The sequence below is a fragment of the Rasamsonia byssochlamydoides genome, assembly GCF_041956645.1.
Source record: "Rasamsonia byssochlamydoides strain NRRL 3658 unplaced genomic scaffold VTN77scaffold_60, whole genome shotgun sequence".
In the NCBI taxonomy this organism is placed as follows: Eukaryota; Fungi; Ascomycota; class Eurotiomycetes; order Eurotiales; family Trichocomaceae; genus Rasamsonia; species Rasamsonia byssochlamydoides.
In genome coordinates this window covers 124,653-147,230 of record NW_027192443.1, presented here as the reverse complement: position 1 = coordinate 147,230, position 22,578 = coordinate 124,653, and the positions used below count along the sequence as shown (strand labels likewise).

Here is a 22,578-nt window from a genome sequence, read left to right as displayed (position 1 = left end):
AGAAGAAGAAGAAGAAGAAGAAGAAGAAGAAGAAATCCAAAAGAAGTAAAAAGAAAAGAAATCAGAAATCGCTACCGCGTTACTCCTCCAGTAGTTCAATCCCATCCAATCCATACCCGAAATCCATGATGACCACACGCGCATCTTGACTGGTGGCAACGATTCGCCGGTAGTCCGACTTCGCACTCAGCATCCAGCTCGTCGTCCAACCGGGAAGGTCAATCGACAGCTGGCCCGTTTTGGCATCGAAGACTTTGACACTCACGTCGTAACTACCACTTACAATCCGGCCGTTGAGGTCGTCCAGGTGCAGCGACCTGACCAACCCCGTATGACCTTTCAGCTCGCCAACAAGCTCGCCCGTATTGGCGTCGAACTGGTAAATGACTTGGTCGTTGCCACCAGCCAAGATCGTTCGGGCATCTTCACTGAACTCCACGCAGGCAAGGCCCCGGTCCTTGCTGGGGAACTCTTTGATACAAAGACCGGAGGTGATGTTCCATAACTTGGCCACACCATCTCCGCTAGCCGATACGACCAGATCTCCACGCAGTTGAACGGCGTTAACTGGGCCGCGATGACCCAAGAGTTTCTTCACCAATTCACCAGTGTGTCGGTCCCAAACGCAGATGGTGGTGTCTTTCGAACAGGAGATAATGTATCGGTCATCGAAGCAAACGTCGAGAACGCCTGCCTTGTGGCCCACCAGGCGTCGAATCGGCTTATAATCATTCTTGACATCCCACACGATGCATGTGAAGTCGGACGAACCCGTCACCATGATCTCGTCATCGTACTGAAGGCACAGAATTGACGCGTTATGGAATCCAACATCTTCCCCAGAACCAGCCACGATATCGGCCGCTGGCTGGCTCGGGGGACAGATAGCGAGAAGTGGAGCGGTACCGGATGATTGCGGTGTAATGTTGGCAGTCACGCCCGCTCCCGATCCGCCAGCGACATCGCCTGGATTAGCGCCAATGATCTTCAGACAGCGCCAAGGGTAATGAGCATCCCAGATCCGAATTGTACGGTCACGAGATCCAGTGATAATTTTATTCCTGGAGAGGATATTAGTGACCGATCGCCGCGAAGGGAAGCCCGTCAAGGAACTTACTCATCGAATTGGACACAGTAGACGCTGTCTCGATGGCCTTTGAGATAGATGGCAGCAGCCTTCCCATCTTTCCATCGGCGTTCCAGCGCCTGACGCACGAAAAACATCCTTTTCCAGTCTTGATTGGGTAAGGTCTTGCCCAGACCTGCAGACTGAGTCTTCCTCTTTGTTGACATTGTGCTCTGTGGAGGGGGGCCGTATTCCCGACGGAAAACAGTTCGCCATACGTGGCATGACGATGCGGCTTCGTGCCAGGAACGGGAGACACACTCAGCTTGCATGAGAGACTCGGGATCGAGACACGAGAGGATCTGGGCCATGACTTCGGTGGGAAAGTATTGGACAGGATCTGAATTCACTAATCAGCCATCGAGCTACTGGCAACCAATCTTCCAGGTGATAGTTACCTATCCGGACCACAGCTAATTCCTCGTCGGAGATCTCAGAGCCGTCCCGCAGATCGATCTCAATGCCACTCTCCGAATCCCGTTCCAACTTATCAAAGAACTTGGAATCTCCTCGGAAGGCTAGCCGACCCGCCTTCGCCATCTCATTCTGGGCAGCCGCCGCGGCGCGGGCCGCGTCACCTCCCGAGATATCGTCCGAAAACACAGGAGGCAAGGAAGTAGCGTTATTCCCGGTCGGTGCGTAGAACGTCTGCAGAGCGGACACACTATGGAGGGATGGCCGACGATTGATGCTGGGGCCCCTAAACCAGGCGTTCCGCGAACGCCCATCCCCGGTGGCTCCGACAGAGTGGTCATCGGGGCGAGCTTCTTCATAAGGAACTTGCAAATTCTGCTTCGAGGATTTTCTGCGAATGCTGACCGAGAAACGACGACCTAAAGCGCGCAGACCGTCGTCGACACCATGCAGCAGAGTCGAGAAACTCCTCGCGGCACGGCGTCTAGGAACGGGTTCAGGGAATGCTGAGGTCTCCTCCAACACCTGACCGTTATAGTGATCCTCTCCGTAATTGTGCCCATTTCCTGTCTCCATCGCCGGTTCTTCTGCAAACGAGGTGATGCGATCATCGTGGTGGCCCGTCTGGGACGAATTCCAAACCCCCGCCGTCGTCCAGGGGGCAGCCATCTCTGTAAGTTCCTCCGGGACAGCAGTTCTGGGTCGAATCCTCAACGGTAGAGAGGGTCGTCGCCGTGTAGCACGAGGAGCAGTTGATTCTGTCAGCGTCATGATGGGTGATGGGTGAGAATGGAAGTTGTGTGAGGAGCGATATGACTGGCAGGACGGATTGAAACAGCGGTCAGACCACGCGTGCTCGAGCGAGAATTGGCGTCAAAATGGGTTCGCAGTGATTCCCTGGTAATCAAGTGAAATGTCCTCAGAGTGTTAAGTAACCTGAAATTTCCCGAAAAGGATAAGATGTAAGGGGCTGCCAGGGAGCAGTAACTAGATGCAATAACAACACACACGGACCATCTAGAAAGTAGGAAACATCCAAAAGCACCAAAACTCCTTGACGTAACTGAAAGAAGGGCAATAAGAGAAAACAACAAGACAACCAAAGAATGCAGTACAGACAGGAAAGAATCGATGGGAGAAAGAGTGGACGGAGGGGGTTTGCTGAGGCGTGGCAGACCGTACAATAAAAGAGAGACAGCGGATGAGCCAAGATGATGATGTATCCAAGAATTCCTTCACCAACTAAGCTATTTAGGGGCAACTCCAGAGCCCCTTAGCGTCGGTGGCGGAGGTTTTGCATGAATTTTCTCCCCAGCCCGTGGCTCCCTCACCGCCAACCACGGTTCAGCTCATTCACTTCTGCGTGCTCTTTCCTTTGTTTCGAAACAAGGGCGGGGGCCAGACTCATCCGGGGGGTTCAGCACAATCTGACATCGGAAGATTAGGAGCCAGATTGTGGGTTCTTCTTCTTTTTTTTTAAAAAAAAAAAGTTAATTAGAGTTGGAAGACCCGCTCCCCGGAAGACCCATACGGAGTGCCCCATTACCCGCTGTCGGAGAACTCGGAGTACGGAGAACAACCAGGCGCCGTTAAGATGGCTCCGAGTCATACCAACAGGAAGAATCATGAAAATAACTCCGCTCGAATTCATGTCTTCTATCGTATCTTCTTTCTGTATGTGGAGCCCTTCTTCAGCCTTCTGGGGGCCCTCTATGCAGGTGTCTACCCTAAGACATACCTGAACTTGACCGATACGCAATCAGCCCCGCTGTCTGATTCAGATGTCCTCCCCGTGGCCACCCACGTCGCCCTGCGGCAGCTGGCCAATTTGTATCTGCTCTTTGCGGTCAACGAAGCCCTAGTTCTCCGAGCGACAGATGATCTCCGGGTGTGGCGGACCCTGCTGTTGGGTCTTCTCCTGGCCGACCTGGGCCACCTCTACAGTCTGCTGCCGCAGGGTGTTGGAGTCTTCTGGGAGATTCACCGCTGGAATAAGATGGACTGGGGCAATGTTGCCTTTGTCTATCTCGGAGCTATATCCAGAATTGCATTTCTCGCCGGTCTCGGTATCACAGCACGAGCAACCCGCAGCGGAGGACCGAAGGGACTGAAAAAAAATTAAGATTCCGGTGTCATCGTTATCGTCATCTTTCACCAACTCGTCCACCACATAGATCTGAGCAGAAAGTTGCCGTTCGGTGGCGTGTTCTCGGTATGCGGCCGGTCGAGCAGGTGCCTGGAAAAGCCACTCCTTGTTGCTCTTAATCCGCAGAAGCGCCTTCCCAGGAACCGGCTCGCATGGGCGCGAATAGTAGTCTCGTTCAAGTAACCCTAACAATGTGAGAGAGACATGGGCTGTGTAAAAGATTTCACTCACTGTTAACGAGACGAAATTTGGGAGCGCGAAAGACGCCCAGGTCGGCGACCGCGAGATCTAAGATGTCGCGAAAATTTTCCAAAGGCGGTAGAAGAAGGGACATTTTGACTATCGCTGTGCTGAAAGAAGTTATGATTTTAGAAGGGTTATCAGACAGCCATTTTCCTTCAAGTTGTCGTCACCCTAAAAATAAGCGGTGATTTATTCTTGGCTGCCGGTCATATGTCTTTCTCGACTCCACGAGAATGAACCCCGTAGAAACAGTCGTAAGGAACTCCTCTCGTGAAATGTCGTCCTTCCCCGAGTTATTGGGAATAAGCAGGGTTCTGATCAACTCGCCCATTTCGTTCTGCCATGGCATGGTATATAGCGTATCCGAAAGAAAAAGAAAAAGAACAATTGTCGCGCGATCATTGATTGAAAGAATGTCTTCACACCCGTGAGCACAAAGATGAGCGGAATCACGGGATGGCTGGAGATGCCAAAAGTGGAAGGTAGCAGCCTGGCGAGCCAGGGAAACATCACTCCATCCACGCACCTACCATCAAGATGCCAGAGGAGAAGAACAGACAGACCTCAAATGGCCAGTCTGCACCTCACTTTGCAGATTCTTTGTCGATGCCTTCCATCCTTCCATTTGACATATCCTCCTAGCCTAAGCTTACTTCCGAACAAGCAGGTCATCTCCGGCATTTCCACAACCTTGCCTCCCAACCAGATGAAGAGTGTGCACTAACGGGGACCCAGGAACCAGTACAGGAATAGCTTGAATTTCTCTCAAGTACAGGACATGTACCAATCCATGTCGATGGGATTTTTTTGCCAGGCGCGAGGATCAAATCGACATCAACCCTCCACATTTGATACGCAAATCAAGAACGCTGTTGCCAAAGAGTACGACTATCCAACTCCATAAGTCATTGAAAACATTAAACTACCGCCCGAGGAAGCACCCAGAGGTCAATATATTACGCAATGGGTATCGGAGGTTGGAAATCCGGATGATCTACAGGGGGTTTTTTTTTTGCGCCATGCAGATTCGTTTCTTCAGCCCAAATGGCTAGATGGAGGTCTCTACCATCAACTGAACGACATCACATATGATGAAGATGGAAACTTCACGCATGTCGATCCCACACCGGAAATGCTGCGATTGGATATGCTCGGCTTAACGTGTTTCGTGGCCAGAAAAAAATGTAGGAACAGCCGTGGACAAAGAAACATTTCCCATCTCGACCATGGGTCGACGGGGTTCAACAGGAAGACGTCGACGCCCTCCGTGGGGTTGGGGATGAGGATCGACATGCGCTCGTTCCGACGTTTCGAAGCCGGCATGGGGGAGAGGCGTCCATATCCCTCAGAATTGAGAACCTTCTAGCAGGTATTTATGACCTATATAAGGATGGTGAATGTTTCCGCAGATTCGCCAAGATGTTTCAGGACTTTTCCTTTCAGTTCCTGTTGGAGTTCGTGGGTGAGGTGGATATTGTCCTGCCAGATAGAACGTTGATCAGTTATGTACTCTTGACGGAGTCGTTTGTAATTAGGCCTAGAATTATCACGTAATTTCTCTGTCTCTCTCTCTGTCTCTCTTTTTTTTTTTTGATCTTTTCTGTAAGGCATTTGTTGACATTTTGCTGATTAGGGCAAGGCGCACGTGACACGAATCGTGCACCACTCACCGCCTTTGGGGATGATTATTTTCTGCCGGAGAATTTCATGCACCACTTTTTCCACCCAGTTGAGCGTTGATTTTGCGCAACATTGTTCCAGACACAGCATCATGGCGCCCTCAAAAATTCGAAAGAAGGACTCTGAGAAGGAATCTTCCGCATCCTCACCTGCATCGCCATCCCCGTCTCCATCCCCATCTCCATACGACGACATCGAAGCTGAAATCCAGCGGGCCACCAAACGAAGACGAGTATCAGTATCCTCGGACGATTTTGAAGTTGCAGCCCCAGCACCGCTCCCAACTCTGTCGCGGATAAAGAAGAAGCCGCAAAATCAAAATGAAGAGACTAATAAGAAGCAACAAGAAGACCCCATCACGAGCCGAGACGCCCTGGACATCGGCCTCCAGGTGACCGATTCGACTTTTGCGTCGCTCAATGTCGCGCCGTGGCTCGTCAGCTCGCTGTCCAATATGGCGATCCGGAGACCGACCGCTATCCAGCGGGCTTGTATACCGGAGATTCTGAAGGGGAGAGATTGCATCGGTGGCAGTCGGACGGGTTCCGGAAAGACGGTCGCGTTTGCGGTGCCCATTCTGCAGAAGTGGGCAGAGGATCCGTTTGGGATTTTTGCAGTCGTTTTGACGCCGACTAGGTATGTCTTACTGGATTGAAATTAAAAGAAAGAAAGGAAGAATGGAAAACTTTCTTTGTTCTCCAGTGTTCATGGAATTCGAGCTAACTAACTTCCACTAGAGAGCTTGCTCTTCAGATATTCGAACAGTTCAAAGCAATCTCTGCCCCCCAAAGTCTCAAACCGATCTTGGTCACCGGGGGAACCGACATGCGACCTCAGGCGATTGAACTGTCCCAAAGGCCCCACGTGGTCATCGCAACTCCGGGTCGCCTGGCAGACCACATACAGACTTCGGGCGAGGACACGATCTGCGGCCTGAAACGTGTGCGTATGGTCGTTTTGGATGAGGCCGATAGACTGCTTTCCAGCGGTCCCGGAAGCATGCTCCCTGATGTCGAGACGTGCCTATCGGCGCTTCCGCCGTCCAGTGAACGTCAAACTCTGCTGTTCACGGCAACTGTCACGCCTGAAGTGAGGGCGTTGAAATCCATGCCTCGATCGGCGAACAAGCCTCCAATCTTCGTGACGGAGATCGGCACCGAGGACAACGCGACGATTCCGCCGACCCTGAAGCAGACCTACCTGCAAGTTCCCATGACCCATCGCGAAGCCTTCCTTCATGTGCTCCTGTCCACAGAGGGCAATTCTTCCAAGCCGGCCATCATATTCTGTAACCGGACCAAAACCGCAGACCTTCTCGAACGAATGCTGCGTCGTCTCGGGCACCGAGTGACCTCTCTGCACAGTCTCCTGCCGCAATCGGTGCGGACAGCCAACCTCTCTCGTTTCCGAGCCAGCGCGGCTCGTTTACTGGTCGCCACGGACGTCGCGTCTCGTGGTCTTGATATTCCAAGCGTCAGCTTGGTCATCAATTTCGATGTGCCGCGAAACCCGGATGACTACGTCCATCGTGTCGGTCGTACAGCCCGTGCAGGACGGGAAGGTGAAGCCGTTACTCTTGTCGGCCAGAGGGACGTACAGCTCGTCCTGGCTATCGAGAAGCGGGTTGGCAGACAGATGGTGCAGTGGGAAGAGGAGGGCGTCAACATTGAGGGCAGGATTGTCAGAGGAGGCATCCTGAAGGAGGTGGGCGAAGCCAAGCGAGAGGCGGCTGGCGAAATCGAAGAGGGAAGAGACGTGCTTGGTCGGAGGGTGAACAAGCTGAAAAAGGTCCGCTAAGGGGAAGTTTTGGTGTGCCATCTGCCAACGTCTCCCCTCAGCCATGAAATAATGCAGCTGTCAGATGCAGCTGTCCAGAAACAGCCTTGCGCCGGCTATACACCGTCTCGTAGAGATGAATATTGCTCGTCTGGCGAGGTACCAACAGAGCAGAGCTCATCGAGCCACCACATTCAGAAACAGCCGAACGAGTCTTGCTCATCCACTGACCGCCGCGGATGGAGAGTCCGAGGCTGTGTCCCTCCCTCTTCTTCAATGGGCCAAACCAAAGAGATTGAACGAGTCTCGCTCTTCCACTTCCATGATTTCAAAACTTCTTCGAAGATCCAGCTGGTATTGGCATGGCATATCTTTGAAGGGAACAAGAACAGATACCTAATGAATTGGCCAAATCGCAGTCGCGCTTTGGCCTGCCGCATAGCCCTCAGACGAGATGCTGTAGACAGCGAATCTCCTGTACATACACCTTGGCATATATTCGGTATGACGTCGTTAGAAAATAATGATATCTATCTTTTTAAGCTATACAGTAATACTTCTCCCTGCTTCTCAATTGGAGATGGATCACGGTGTATTAATTGATCCACAGATCGGAGGGAAGGAATAGAAGGCATTGTATTTACGTACATAGATAGAGCAATCGTCCAAGAGAGGTAAATACTGGTAATGGTTAGGACAAACGTCATAGGCTAGTTGTTGTTAGCGCACGGACCACAGCCCCATATAATAATGTTAATTGTCAATTGTCGAGGCACCTAGCAAGATTCACTAACTACATCGCTGGCGTAATAGTGCGGGCTGCTAAGTTTCACGGAATATTACTGATCTACATGCTAAATAATGGTTAGCAGAGCAGGTCAGACTATTTAATGAGTCATGACTGTTTTGGCGGGGTCAAGCTGGCGGGGTTCATAATGCTGATTCCTCTGTATACACACCTCCTGAGCTGCAAGCCAAGATTTAAAGCCGATAGGAAACTGTCCTGAGCAAGCATTCGATTATGGTGAACATGACAGAGAAAGGCCTCGGTGCCCTTGCCCACGCCCTGCGGCACATCACTCACAAGGCGACGGAGGACCACGCCGCAAACCCGCGATCTAACCTGCATCTCCCAGCCCGCCATGAATCCGCACGCGCCTGGCTCGCGAAATTCATCCCGGAATCCGACCTCCACGACCTCGAGGTCAGGCACCACATGGGCAACTATGTGATCGACCGGGAGACGGGCGAGAAGACCTTCGAGGAGATGAGCATCTACGTGCGGCTGGGTATGCACCTGCTGTACTACGGCTCGACGCAGGAGAAAGTGCTGCACTGGAAGGAGACGCTCGATATCGTCGAGAGGGAGAGCCGGAAGCTGGGCGAGGAATACGACTCGCCCCAAAGTCGCGCGCACATCGAGCCGTTTATCGATAGCTTCCATCTGCGGAGCAGCCTGTCGGAGCTCAAGGAGCCGGACCCGAGCAAATACCCCTGTTTCAACGCATTCTTCGCGCGCGAGATCCGCGACGATGCCCGGCCGATTGCTGAGCCGGATAACGACCTGGTCACGTCCAGCCCGGCCGATTGTCGGCTGACGGCATACCCGACGATCGACCTCGCGACCAGGTACTGGATCAAGGGGTACGGCTTCACCGTGGCCAAAATGCTCGGCGTTGACGAAGACGACGCGCTGGCGAGACAATTCGACGGCGGCTCGATTGTCATTGCGCGATTGGCGCCGCAGGACTATCATCGCTGGCACGCCCCCGTGTCCGGCACGGTGGAGAGCATCAAGGAGATCCCCGGCGCGTACTATACCGTCAATCCGCAGGCGATCAACGAGCCGGGTATCATGAACGTGTTCTGCGAGAATCGACGGTCCGTCATGATCCTGCGCCGATCGACAACGGGTGCTGCAATTGCTGTGATAGCGGTCGGGGCAATGTTGGTCGGTTCAATCAAGTACAATCCCGGAGTAGGGCCGGGGGTCGAGGTCAGAAGAGGCCAGTGTCTCGGTGCGTTCTATTACGGTGGAAGTACCGTCATCGTGCTCTATCCGAAAGGAGAAGTCACGCTGGATGAGGATCTGGTGCGCAACTCGACTGAGCAGGCTTGCGAGACGCGGATGAAGGTTGGATGGCGCGTGGGGGTGAAAATGTAGTCAGCTGGAAGATAGATATTTCTCAGGCCCTTGTTGGTTGCCTTTTCTGGCAGTCTAATTGGTCAATGACAACAACTATCGATACCCCACTCCATTGCATTAAATAATACTATTTTTCCACCTCAGTTAGCGACATAAACTGTTGACATTTGATTATTGCTGAGTAAACTTACAATGTACTTACAATGTCACTGCTTGATTTACCAAATGAACTATTACAATGGATAGCAAAGTGCCTAGAATCACAGAGAGAATACTTTGACCCAAAACAATGGCCGTCTTTACGATCTCTTATACCCCAATCTCTAACATTACAATGTGCAACACTTTCCAGGCTCTGCATTGCTCTGAGCCGCAGAACATGGGAACGAGGCAGTCGTCAAGCTGTCGTTTGTGAAGGGGGTTGATCCCGACTCCAAAAACAGCATCACTGGCAAGACACCGCTATCATATGCAGCAGCACGGGGGCATGAGGCAGTCGTTAGGTTGCTGCAACGGTATACAAATCCTCAACATAATCTGCGTTGTCTTGTTTCAAGAGCGAAAAGAGGAAGCTTTTTTTTGGGTTGAAGATATGGTTTGCATCTACTACCTTGTAGAGGTAGGTAGGTAGGTAGTAACGTAAGGAGTGTACATACTTCTCCGTGGAGCAATGCAATGATCGAGCGAAACGAAATGGAGCCGTTTCAATCAAGGTCAGACAAGGTGTATGGTTCATGGCAATGCGTAAGAGTGAGAACAAGAATGGGAATGGGAATGAATTCTACGGGAAAGGAGTAAGGAATAAAAAAACAAGCAAATGAGATTAAACCTCCATCCCCATCCAGGTCATCTGGCATCTGGGGTATGCAATATGCAATAAATTCCCGAAGGACGTCATGTCATGTCTGTTCTGTCTGTGTACTGTACTGTACAGAGAAGGTACCTATGACCTATGACCTGCCTATGCAATGCAATGAGGCTGGCTGTCCAGCCATGCTATGATATGTCATGCCATTTCGACTCATCTCGTGTCCCCCTTTCGTCATGCGTTATTCTTCACGTCAATTTATTCGATTTTTCCACCCATCTATCATCTATTTCCTGCACGGAAATCGATGTCAACGTGCAGTGTAGTTATCCTTCACTTCAACCGGTCCACGTGTCGAGGTTGTCGTACTCGGTGCTAGTTTCCATCAATTTCATAAGTCCATTGACGGCCTGTTCGCTGTTCACGCGGTCTGCCAACGACACCATTCTGTCGACTGCGTTTTCACGTTCATTCCCGGTGGGACGATTCGCAGCAGCAGCAGCATCGCGGTTGCCGTCGCTATCGCTGCTGCCGCTGCTGCTACTGCTGCTACTGCTGCTGTTTGATTGTACGTGGGCGGCGGTGCTAGGACTGCTGACTTGCGCAGGCTCTCTGGTGGTGTCTGGATTGCGGTGTTGCGTTGGTCGTGGAGTCGGCATGTCGTCCTCTTCTTGAGAGTCGTCGCCAGCCGATGTAGGAGACGAGATTGTTCTAGTTGTGTTGCGATCAGAACGTGGAGTTGACTCACGTGGGAGCGGTGCAAGTAACTTTCGCGATTCGGTCACGGCCGCAGACTCCAATACAGAGCCTACTGTACTTGCAGGACGCGATATGGTTCTGGAAGAGACGATACTGTATCTCGAGAATGGGCGAGTCCTGGCCTCGAATTCAGAGAGGGCACGATCTAGTGAGTTGTCTTTGTTGTCTTCCACGCGACGCATCGCCGTCTGTATTCTTCGCTTCATAAGAGCCGCTTTCTATCAAACTCAGTCTGGTTAGTCAATGATTACAAGGCAGATTCTATCCTGCAGAGCCCTTACCTCTTGAATAAACCGTCTACGCGCCTCAGGGTCGGTGGGAACGGTGCTTGTAGGGACCGCGTCGACGCGTTCAGGGCTTTTACTCGGCCTCTCTTGCGAAGACTCCTTATTCTGCTGCGGCGGCGCCTCCATTTTCGGTGCTTCTGGTTCTATGGCATCTGGTCGAGGATCCTGTATAGTCACAAGCAGTGTTACTTGACGCGCAACCTAGGGTGCTGAGAACAGTCGCGTACCTGAGGTTGTGATGCTGCGACCGGTTGAGCGCTATCTTCAAAGATCTCGAACCTGCCTTGCCGCTGCGGGAGAGACGTGATCAAAGTCTTTCGAGGTTCGGGGTCATCGGCGTTCTCGACCTGGTCTATTGTCCGTTTCTGGCCGGCGTGACACGGAGGTGGAGAGAGATCTCGCGTCTTTGGGGACTCTTGCAAAGGCTTCAAAGAGATCACAGTTGACTTGGACTTCTCCAATTCCACGATGCGTTTCTTTGCTGGTGTCCAAGACGCGTTGGGTGTCTTGTCGCCGAGCACGCGTCGGCCATCCTTCACTGGACTTGTTTGCACAGAAACAGTCTGCATCTTTGTTAAATCCGGAAGATTCCGTGACAAAATGGTGAACAGTCAGGCAGATCCTGTGTTCCTGCCTGAATGGAGGGTATATAGAAGGAGAGGTGTAGGTGAAGGTATAATAAGGTGGGTGAATTCACAGTCCCGCAGTAGGTGTAAGTGGCCTGCCCCTCCAATTGTTGTGAGTTATATGTGAATTCTAGCAAATAGAATAATCATAACAAGGTTCCAGGAGAACACCAACAGTCCAATTGAGAAGCAATGGCATGTATAGAAGATTCAATGGCAGTTGTGTGGGTTGGCGATTGTTATATGAATAATACAGTGCCCTCCGCGGCGTCACGGAGTGGAGCTCTGACGGGCAAGAGCTCGGACCATCGCTCCCATCCACGCTTCGAACGTGTGTTGCGTGTCCGTGTCGCTTTATTATTATTAGCGCTCGCACGCGTCTACTCCGTACCTAACTGCCTAGTCAGTCGCGGTGCGTTTTCCAAGACGAAGGACCATGGATCTGATCTATTATTACCACCGGTCAACTCAACCCACCTTTCATCCTGTGCCAGCACAGTCTACGCTAACCTGCGGGCCGTTCCATCTATCCATCATCCAAATCAACACACTGCATTCGACACTTGGCTCTCGAATAACAGACATGAGACGAGTATTTCCTCAAGCCATCTATGTACAAGAGGCCATCGATGCTCAGGTGCTGATGACATCAGGAAGAGATGCAACCACAGACTGATGGGCAAGCACCGGTTGCTAACTATACTGTGTCGTGATTCCAGCGAGGGGCAAGGCGGGGCGCGAGTTAATTAATGATATACAGAACAGTTTCCTCGGTGCTGCCTTGGAGCCTCAGCTGTGCTCTTCACTCATCAATCGTTTCTCGAAGATACATACGTCAAGTTCGATCGTGGACACTACTCGACAGCTAAGCCCACTACGCAATCTCGCATCTCATACAAAAATATGCTACTGCCGTGTGCAGTCTCAGGGCCGCGAACTGCTGAGGGAGGTAGTGCCAGTTTCGTTCGTCTCGTATTACCCTCCAGCTCCCATGTTGTGGATTACAGTTCTAGGAAGACAGGATAAATGGAAATGCTCAAACGAGAGCAGGACGTCGACTTCGGAAAATTGGTTACTGGTACGGTACTGGTCAAGTACCCTGGAATGACGCGGGTGAGGATACCTACTAGGGGTAAGCACCCATGGCTGTCATATCCTGGCTGGGTATACACCACAATGATGGAATGATGGTAATATCATTTGGAAACGAGACCAGTTCAGTGGCGTAGGATGCTTGATATATCTGTCTGTGGAAGCCACTATGGGAGCGTGCCTCGCGGGCACGTGACAATGGCCGTAACGGCAAGGCAATAATGTCACGGCCTTGTAAGGCTCCCACCCTTCAATCAAAATGTGATTTAGTATCCTCAATCGGCATGGCGTTTGTCATTAGCCTTCTCAAGAACCCATTATCGTCAACATAGACCTCCCATCATTGGCATTGGTGAATCGTCAATCAGAGCACTGGGAGGACTCCATAAAATGCGGGGAATAACTTCGGGCGGTGAGGCTGGACAGGCTGAAACAGGGCATTCCGGGGAACCAGCAGCAACACTGGTTGGCCGAGGAAGGCGCATGACCTCACTGCCTCCGCTTCCGCGCCTGCTGTTGGCTTGCATTCTCAGGCACACTCATACAATGGACTCCACCGCTATTAATTGCCTGTCCCAAGGCAACACACCCCAGCCATCGTCTTTCCTAACCTGCTCGAGCTGGTGCCTCGAGGAAGTATTGTTTTAGAGATTTTATTGTCATTTTCAATCCCCTGCCATCGCCGTTTTTCCTGGTGAAAAAGTCACGCGATGCGGTGGTCCCTCGCCGCGCTGGCAGCGCCTCTGCTGCACTCGACCATCTCCGCAGCCTCCAGTCTGACCCCCTCTGTTCTCCCGTTGATCGTGAGGAATCCGTATCTTAGCACCTGGCTGGGCAATGCCCGAGATGTCCCATGGTCAAAATGGCCCATCTTCTATACCGGAGAAGAGCTGGGCTTCTCCGTGCTGGCTCAGGTGCCCAGCACTGGCACTGTATACCCGTTACTGGGGAGGCCACAGGATTCCCTGGAGAAGAACGGTAAAGCTGGGTACGGGCAGATTTCCTGAACTTCTGGGCTGGTCCAGCAGCTAACTCGGCATAAGCTACAAAATCTCCTATCCCGTCTATGAAGGTGCCAATTATGACGCCTCGACCACCAACTTGACGTATCTGATCCCTGAATCCGGCGCTGCCGGTCCACTGGAGATCGTCCTGTCCTTCCTCTCACCGATTACGCCCACCTCCACCTTGCGACAGTCCATTCCGGCCTCGTACGTGACCGTGTCCGTCAGTGGGAACGTGGACGTAAATGTCTATATCGACCTGAACGGGCAGTGGGTGAGCGGCGATCGCGGAAGTCCGATTGTCTGGAACCTGGACAATGTCGTGCTGGAAGATGAAAACCGCTCTCTGAAGAAATGGCAGGTCACCCGTCAGACGGAACTGCTACTGTCCGAAATCGCAGACCGGGCCGAATGGGGTACGCTGCACTTCATCGGGCCTGAGGTAGGTTTGTTCGTGGAGTTGCTACGGAGTTCTGAGGGAAACACCTGGAACATACAGAGCTGATTTGGCTAGGATGCCCGACACGAGGCAGGAACATCCGCGCTGCTGCGACAGCGCTTCGCCAGGACCGGCACCCTACAGAATGTGGTCGACCGCAACTTCCGCGCCATCATGGACGCAGAACCGGTCTTCGCGTTTTCGAAATATTTCGCCCTGAGCAGCAATTGGACCACTAACACCGACAGCGTCCTGTTTACGATCGCTCACATTCAGGATCCAGTCACCCAATTTGCCTCAGCACGAGGACTAACCCTAATGCGACCTCTCTGGAAGTCGTGGTTCCGCACCGAGAATGAGCTGCTTACGTTTCACTATGCGGACTTTGCAAACGCCAATCGCCTGGCCTCCAACTACTCGGAGCAATTGGCTATTGATGCGTACGAATCTGGGGCCGACGACTACGTTGATATTGTTGCTCTTTCTGCCCGCCAGGTGCTGGGCGCCACCAGCTTCTCCGGTACCGCTGAAGATCCCATCCTCTTTTTGAAGGAGATTTCCTCCAATGGGAACTTCCAGACCATCGATGTCATCTTCCCTGCGTTTCCCTTCTTCCTGTACACGAGCCCGCGCTGGCTCGCCTATCTCCTGGAGCCCCTGATTGAGCACATGTTAAGCGGACAGTATCCCAACACGTACGCCATGCATGACCTCGGGACGCACTTCCCGAACGCAACGGGCCATCCGGACGGCAACGATGAGTATATGCCGGTCGAGGAGTGTGGAAATATCCTGATCATGGGCCTTGCCCTGGTGAATTCTCTCCGCTACTCTGACAACCACGAATCTGTCTCCCTTTGGGCTGCTGAGGGCCAGCCAAGCCCCACGCCAGAGATGGATGGGGCACCCCTGTTTCCGCTGGATGATCTTCAGGTCGTCTCCGGCATCGATAAACAAGACGGTAAATGGGGTGGTGCACATCATGGAGAGAAGCAGGCTCGCAGATGGGTCCAGAGGAGCTATCGACTGTGGAAGCAGTGGACAGGTTATCTCGTCGAGTTTTCCTTGGAGCCTGCCAATCAACGTAAGTGGTCTCTTTCTATCGTGATGAGTTCGCTATAACTAATGATTGATAGTTTCCACCGACGATTTTGCGGGTTGGCTGGCTCTTCAAACCAATTTGGCTCTGAAGGGAATCATCGGCATTAACGCGATGAGCCAGCTAGCACAAGTAGCCGGGGAGTCCGGCGATGCTTCGTATTTCAAGGTTGGTTCCGCCTCTCTCCTCAAAGACGGTGATAGCGGGCTCACAGAGGACAGGATATCGCCGACACGTACATCTCCAAATGGGAGGAATTTGGAATGTCTCGTGACAAGACCCATGCCAAGGTGGCGTACAATTGGTACGGCTCGTGGACGACTCTGTACAACCTTTATGCCGATGCTCAGCTCTGTTTCCATCTGGACGGATCTGGCACAGCGATGACTGCAGGGACCTCCGGGCAGACGCCTCTCAAACCTCAGAAGGAAGGATTTGTGCCGAAACATATCTACCGGAAGCAATCGAACTGGTACCACTATGTTCGGCAAAAATATGGGCTGCCTCTGGATAGTCGTCACCTTTACACCAAAACTGACTGGGAGTTCTTTGCGATGGCCGTCGCGAGCGAGGACGTCCGAAGCGAAATCTTGGAGTCGGTGGCGAAATGGGTGAACGAAACCGTGACGGACCGCCCGCTGACAGACCTCCATGAGACCGAAGGAGACGGTAACTATCCCGGTATCACGTTCTTTGCGAGACCGGTGGTTGGGGGTCACTTTGCCTTCCTGGCCCTGCAGCGGGCCTGTGGCGGACACGCCCGGGAAGGACTGTCGTTCTTGGACGAAGATGACCCTGCAGCTGACGATGCTGCTGCCACGGCGGCTGCTGAGTTCCGCCAGCAGTTTTTCCCCGGATCGCAAAACGGCGAATTATAATTATAAAGATAGACAGGGTGGACTGTCATAGAGGAACCTACATTTTTGGCTATCAATTGTTGTTACCTTTGCTCACTCTCGCTGGTCTTTTTCGGGACCATTGGATATTATCTTTATCAACGTTGGACAGCTCTGTAGCTAGGAAAGACCACCACTGCACCAGTGGTGAATTTATATCATTATGAATTGGATTGACGTGAGACTTTTGTAGAATGTAAAACGAGGACCCGAGAATTACCTGAGATTCAGTGAGATTATGGTCATTCTTTCCTCAATTGGTTATCAGCTACCCTTTCCTAACTCTATCTCCCAGGGAGATCCTCAGGATATGTCCTCCACACAAAGAAACTATTCATATACTCGGACGAAATACCGATATCCTTATAGTCCCACCACAAACTACATACTAGGTAGTCGGCGCAGAGGAGAGCTTCCCTTATGGGGAAGGAGGCAGGACATGACATCTTTCTTATGGTGGTTCTAGGCAAGTATTAACCATTTCAGCCTTGTGCATCTCACCCACCGACTATTCAATTAGTTTTGTTGCTAGTAGTTGCATATGCAGGAGTAGGATGCAACTTGCGTGGCTGAGTGAGAGGCATGAGCAAATCAAGTGCTTCCTCCCCTCTCCCTCCCCCATAAACCATATTAATTGAATTAATATTCGATGCTGGAAGCAGGCAAATAAATGCATCGCATTTGTATGGACGCCACTCAGCTCTTTCTCCCGGACCGCGCCTTCTTCCAAATTCTCTTTCACCGTGTCCTTCATTCTCTTCCCTTTTCCCAGCCTCAAGACCTCATGGTCATCCCACCAGGTGCGCTCCCCCGCCTACGCCAGGTCTCCTGGGAACAGCAAATTCTCATTTGGCTATGATAGGTTCAGTGACAGCGTGGACGGAGGCTGATCAAGGCTGAACCCTCGTCTTGTCACATCATTCTGACTATCGCAGACAACACTTCAGCCTTCCGCGGCCAAAATTCAGACATGACACTGAATCTCTCAAATGATTTTTTTTGTAATTCTTCGTGACACACATGTCTATGGCTAACAGATTCGCAGAATGGCCGAAGCAATAGGGCTCGTCAGCAGCGGCGTTGGAATCGCCTCCTTTGCCATCGAAGTGTCCCAGAGGATCGTGGAGATAAAGGGCTTCATCCATTCCCTCAAAACCGCCCCGGAGGAAATCAACTCGTGGAAGAAATCTCGATCCTGAACGAGCTCCTGCTGAGCGCCGATGCTTTACCATTGCGGAGCGACATTCGCGATCGTTGTGGTCGACTGTGCCACCAGGCCGCTGAGTCGCTTCATGACCTGCTGGAGGCATCCAAACGAAAGCTCGAGAAACGGAAATTTTTGGGGAGGATGGAGTTTGTGCTCAAAAATGAGGACCTTGAGAAATGCATGAGGAAACTGGAGAGGACAAAGAGTATGCTGAATTTAGCTCATCTGTATGTCTGCCATTCATCATCTGTTTATTAACGCATTGCATGAGATTAGCTAGCTGGGATTCTCCATTCTTTCTTCTCTATCCTGATTCTAATTCTGCATATTCATCTCTATCTCAGGATCTTGCTGATGTGTCTAATTGTTTATTTAGTGTCTCTCAAGGGCAGGCCATTGTCCTTTTGGCCCAACAAAAGCGTGAAATGGAGACCAACACCGAGGTGTTCATCATGTCCGACCAAACTGTTGCAGCAGTGCATTCCGTGCCGTCGTCATCATCGTCGTCACCATTAATCAAATCTAGTCCTTCGAGGAGGAGAACACTCGTTTCTCAGCTTGGGAAGTGGATGAATCCCACCCTCCGGTTAGCTTTACCGACTTGGTTGAGTGGGAAAGTGTGGCAGCTCTACTCTTACCTGGCTCAGATGGAATGGGCACTGTGGTTGAGAACATTCAACGTCATCCCTCGAGACTCCTTACTCTTTCAGTATGCCGAAGACGGTAATGTGTCTGGCATTCGGGAACTTCTGCAGCGAAAGCAGGCCTCGGTCTTCGATTGTGATTCTGCGGGCTATACGGCTCTCCATGTAAGCCAGTCACCAGCTAGATAAGTTGAGATTATTGACACAGCCCAAGCTGGCTGCTCGTCACCGTCACAAAGCAGCATGTCGTTTGCTGCTCGATGCTGGTGCAGACCCTTACGTTCGATGTACTGCTCCTGCAAGATATGTATTGCATTCTCATAACGACTCGTGCTTAACGGCTAATATTGTGACTAGGTTGAATCCAACTACAGTGTCTCTTAAGAACACTCCCTGTATTTAAAGAATTGGACGATGATTCCATCGAATTGGCCGGGATGCTCGTATCCGAAACCGAAGAGGAATTTGTTGGTCTGGAGCCATTTCAGATTTATCGCTATGCAAGCTCCAACGTCGAGGTTCAGCAACTGATTGTGCGAGCGATCTATCCTCCTCTTCATGAGAGATCCCTATCAAATCGCGTGGATCTCCGGAGAATTTTTATCTGTATAGCTATGGATACCACTCTCCCGAATTACTCATGGAAATGCTGAATTCGGATGAGAGGGCCACATCCGAACAGCGCCTGCCGTGTATGATCGTGGATGGCCTCACAAACAGCCTTTCTTTGAATTTACCTCGCCTAGACCAATTCCGTGCTCTCCTCGCCAGGATGGTAGGCAACGGCGCCGATTTAACCACTGTCACTGTTCCCAAGCACGGGAGAAGGTATACGCCTCTGCTTCGCTTTCTCGACTCATGGAAAAAGAGCCAATTCCACCATAACCATTTTGCGCCGGATCAGCGAAGAGCGGGGGGTCGGAGGTGGAAGAGACGGGAACAATTTCAACTTCCATTACTCACTCTGTGGGCCCGAGAGCTTCGCGACGCCGGTGTTGACCTCATGTGGTATGGGCAGCAGGAAAAGTTGCTCCATGCCCGGGGATCGGTCGACCCCGAGGTCAATCTTTATTACATCGATGACAGGATGATGATCTCCAGAAAGACCGTCCGTCTAGTCGGCTTCCGTTACGGTCCATCGCCAGAAGACTGGCATGCTTGGTTCTCGAATTGGCGAGATGAGTTTTCAGGAGAGTTCTGGAACATGGTGGAGATGAAGGAGCATGCTGATCCTGAGTTGCAAATGCCGGGCGCCTGGGTTGGTGAGTAGTGGATTTATCAAGAGAACTATATATATAGTTATATTTCTTGAATCCGTATTTAATTCAAACTGTGGTTTGAGAATCGATTGTGAGCATTATGCCATGTCTCTCTAACAGGTTTATTTTTTAATTTAAACCCTGTATTTTTAATAGAAAATTTTGATCACGGTTATGTTAAGAATACCAGATTTAGAAAACTCATAAAAATTTAGCTCGACCAATTCTCGTAACTAAAAAAAATATTTTTTTATTTATATCTTTATCATCTATGAGCCTTTATTCTGAAGTGTGGTCTTCTGGATATAGAGAAGTTACGTGTGTTGAGCCCACAAGGATCATAGGCAGCTCCAATATTGGTCTCTCATGGGGACAGCTCAGCTCAGCCTTGCACCTGTTGCTGATGAGCGCTATCTGAGGTAATATGCGACCCCCGCCTCGTAAGCCAGAGAGCATGTGACAACCAGGCAGCAATGTGAAGACAAAACTGTTCTTACAAGGGGATGATTCTGTGCATCCACCAGAGAATTATTATTAGCGGTTTTCATCAAAGTTCAGCAACTCCAAAATCTCGTCATTTTATCTCTTTTTCTTGGTGTTAAGGTAAGAGAGACGCCAACTTTCTGACTTAGTGCTGAACCTTGGAGTGAAGAATGAGACTGATTCAAGTCGCCCAAATCCAGGAACGATATATACCTATATATTACTGAAATGGATGCCAAACTGTTCAACTTCACCAACATTGAGGATATCTATCCTGCACTCCTGAAGCTTCGATGCGCTGTTGGCCTGGCAAACAAAAAGTTACTGGCAAACATCTTGGGCCTCTCAATCTCCTTGCTCAAGAGTTAAATGCTACTCAGTACGCACTTGAAAACGCAAAGCGGCTAGGAAGAGGTTATGGAGACCTGGTAGTGGTTCTTCTTGAACCAAGTGACAAAGCTGAGCTTGTTCCTTATGATGAGATGCTTGCTTCTTCAGTTGCGTTACAATTTATGGACGTATCACTTCACCATGCTTCGCGTGGAAGACGGAACATCCACAACACGATTGTGTTGGACATCAGGCCATTCCGGAGTGCTCGCATTCGCTCTCAACAGACAAGCGAAGAAGAGAGATCGAGAGACGACGAGATTGCGTACAAAGCGTTCGAGGGTATGCTTCGGTTGCTAAACCCAGACGTAATTCTTGTCTGTCAATGCGAAACAGAGAAGAACAAGGCAGAGAATTAATTTGCCCGCAAGCTCTGTTCTTCCGTTGAGCGGAGCGGAACCATCGACCTATGCACCCTGCCAAACGGACACAAGTCATTGATAGTTTACATGTTGAACGTACGGAAGAAGGCAAATCAGCGCTACAGAGGGTAATGCGCGAATATCTGTTTGATGCCACAGTTATTATTGCTCTCAATGCTCTCGCAGGACGCAGAGTGTCAGGTCTTGGCTTGGAAAACCTCGGGGCATGTGCAAATCACGGAACAGTGATGAGATTGACACGAGATGGTATCCGAATTTCATACCAGTAGGTGTCAGACGAGGACCTTACACCGATTGACGTTATTGAGAAATTGCAGAAACTGAATTTGGAACCTGAGGTGATATACATTCTTCAGTTATCGCAATACCGTAGGACGTGCACTGTGCTAATCAGTCTGGCAGGATGGGAACGATGACGAATTGTTGCAAAGAATCCTTGACAACAACTACAGAAAACGCGTGGAACAAAATGCGCTTAGCTTAGATGAAAACGGAGGAGGATGCAAACGTGATGTGCTTGACCAAATGGGTTCAATGATTCCGAGTTTACCGGATGGATTTATACCGCTCAACGAGTTGCAAGTAGTACCTACGGGAACTCGAAGAATACGGTAATCTCTCGACAACATTCGTTCTCATCCTCTTGAAAGGTCCCAGATGTGCTCCTAAGAAAGCACTAAATGCAATATCCCGTCATCGCGGTTAAAGTCGGGGTCTCAGAGCCTCTAACCAAACTGTTCAAGGATGCTGAGAGGATATTATCTGGGCCCAAGAACACCACAGAGCTTATTAGCCTTATCAATGCCAAAGAGGACAGGATGAGAACCAATGGATCACTGAGGGGCCTAACTGAAGAAGATATCCATAGTGTGGAGGATGCGAGCTGTCTGGCAGACAAGATTCTCAAGTGGCATCAGGATCATTGTCGCCCTCTATTTGTCAATTTTACCATAGAGATCTACTTCTACTGGAAAGACATGCCTAATTATCCCACTCAGCCCTTTTGGATATACTAATTCTCTCTTAATGGACTGGCGCAAAGTGGCAAGTTCAGCACATCCTTTGACCGCAGACCTTTTCGACTTTCACTTCCTCTTTCATGGAATGGAGTTCAAACTGCCACTAAAACAGATGGAGGTCAAGTTGAAGGCATCCCTGAAGGATTTTGAAATCTCGAGGTCAGGAGAATTTGCGAGGAAGAAACGGGAGGAAGTGCATGGCAAGCAACAAAATTGAAAGAAGATTGCAGCCGCTCCCGCGCGCAGATCGTTCGTTCCCTTGGTCTATAAGCAGCAAGCCCTTCTTTCATGTGTTGTGACCGTATTCTGATATGCATCTATTCAGACTAGCGAATAGGCATTACTTGACGGTATGTACTACATACATGCCGATTTGGCAGCCCTAGAGCCGATTACTATATACATTACAAGGCTATTAAGCAATATGGAGAGTGCGTTGGCAAGTCGTCGATCAACAACCACCAAATGAAGTAAGTAAGTGATCAGGCAAAGACTTCTTCCTCAAGGCAGGACAGCAGTCAGAGCAATCGCTGCTTGTTGTTGAGGCTTCCACTCGAGACACCGGATTTCACTCTTCAACCCTGGGAGGGTAACGCGCAATTCTAGATTGTCGTCTCCCACTGCATAGATCTGAATCTCCTGACCGACGCCA

The 22,578-nt window shown here is 50.8% G+C and overlaps 10 protein-coding genes across 10 annotated transcripts; 7 read left to right on the top strand and 3 right to left on the bottom strand.

Annotated features, from left to right (window-relative positions):
* Positions 1-79: 79 nt before the first annotated feature.
* VTN77DRAFT_7524 (uncharacterized protein) lies at positions 80-2,311 on the bottom strand (the record flags this gene model as incomplete). Its single annotated transcript, XM_069423922.1, has 3 exons — positions 80-1,061; positions 1,118-1,466; positions 1,525-2,311. 3 exons carry the CDS (start codon positions 2,309-2,311, stop codon positions 80-82), a joined length of 2,118 nt encoding a protein of 705 aa, XP_069275421.1.
* A 1,087-nt stretch (positions 2,312-3,398) lies between these two features.
* On the bottom strand, positions 3,399-4,020 carry VTN77DRAFT_7523 (uncharacterized protein; the record flags this gene model as incomplete). The annotated part of the gene is made up of 2 exons (XM_069423921.1): positions 3,399-3,871; positions 3,918-4,020. The coding sequence occupies 2 exons, from the start codon at positions 4,018-4,020 to the stop codon at positions 3,399-3,401; spliced, it is 576 nt and encodes a 191-aa protein (XP_069275420.1).
* A 1,680-nt stretch (positions 4,021-5,700) lies between these two features.
* VTN77DRAFT_7522 (uncharacterized protein) lies at positions 5,701-7,406 on the top strand (the record flags this gene model as incomplete). Its single annotated transcript, XM_069423920.1, has 2 exons — positions 5,701-6,245; positions 6,347-7,406. 2 exons carry the CDS (start codon positions 5,701-5,703, stop codon positions 7,404-7,406), a joined length of 1,605 nt encoding a protein of 534 aa, XP_069275419.1.
* Positions 7,407-7,457: 51 nt separating this feature from the next.
* Positions 7,458-7,988, top strand: VTN77DRAFT_7521 (uncharacterized protein; the record flags this gene model as incomplete). Its single annotated transcript, XM_069423919.1, has 1 exon — positions 7,458-7,988. One exon carries the CDS (start codon positions 7,458-7,460, stop codon positions 7,986-7,988), a length of 531 nt encoding a protein of 176 aa, XP_069275418.1.
* A 418-nt stretch (positions 7,989-8,406) lies between these two features.
* Positions 8,407-9,549, top strand: VTN77DRAFT_7520 (uncharacterized protein; the record flags this gene model as incomplete). Its single annotated transcript, XM_069423918.1, has 1 exon — positions 8,407-9,549. The coding sequence occupies one exon, from the start codon at positions 8,407-8,409 to the stop codon at positions 9,547-9,549; it is 1,143 nt and encodes a 380-aa protein (XP_069275417.1).
* Positions 9,550-10,677: 1,128 nt separating this feature from the next.
* Positions 10,678-11,954, bottom strand: VTN77DRAFT_7519 (uncharacterized protein; the record flags this gene model as incomplete). The annotated part of the gene is made up of 3 exons (XM_069423916.1): positions 10,678-11,316; positions 11,380-11,550; positions 11,613-11,954. 3 exons carry the CDS (start codon positions 11,952-11,954, stop codon positions 10,678-10,680), a joined length of 1,152 nt encoding a protein of 383 aa, XP_069275416.1.
* A 1,859-nt stretch (positions 11,955-13,813) lies between these two features.
* On the top strand, positions 13,814-16,523 carry VTN77DRAFT_7518 (uncharacterized protein; the record flags this gene model as incomplete). Its single annotated transcript, XM_069423915.1, has 5 exons — positions 13,814-14,091; positions 14,147-14,549; positions 14,622-15,630; positions 15,683-15,813; positions 15,867-16,523. 5 exons carry the CDS (start codon positions 13,814-13,816, stop codon positions 16,521-16,523), a joined length of 2,478 nt encoding a protein of 825 aa, XP_069275415.1.
* Positions 16,524-18,459: 1,936 nt separating this feature from the next.
* Positions 18,460-18,730, top strand: VTN77DRAFT_7517 (uncharacterized protein; the record flags this gene model as incomplete). Its single annotated transcript, XM_069423914.1, has 2 exons — positions 18,460-18,557; positions 18,607-18,730. The coding sequence occupies 2 exons, from the start codon at positions 18,460-18,462 to the stop codon at positions 18,728-18,730; spliced, it is 222 nt and encodes a 73-aa protein (XP_069275414.1).
* A 302-nt stretch (positions 18,731-19,032) lies between these two features.
* Positions 19,033-19,662, top strand: VTN77DRAFT_7516 (uncharacterized protein; the record flags this gene model as incomplete). Its single annotated transcript, XM_069423913.1, has 1 exon — positions 19,033-19,662. The coding sequence occupies one exon, from the start codon at positions 19,033-19,035 to the stop codon at positions 19,660-19,662; it is 630 nt and encodes a 209-aa protein (XP_069275413.1).
* Positions 19,663-20,427: 765 nt separating this feature from the next.
* VTN77DRAFT_7515 (uncharacterized protein) lies at positions 20,428-20,883 on the top strand (the record flags this gene model as incomplete). The annotated part of the gene is made up of 1 exon (XM_069423912.1): positions 20,428-20,883. The coding sequence occupies one exon, from the start codon at positions 20,428-20,430 to the stop codon at positions 20,881-20,883; it is 456 nt and encodes a 151-aa protein (XP_069275412.1).
* Positions 20,884-22,578: the final 1,695 nt, after the last annotated feature.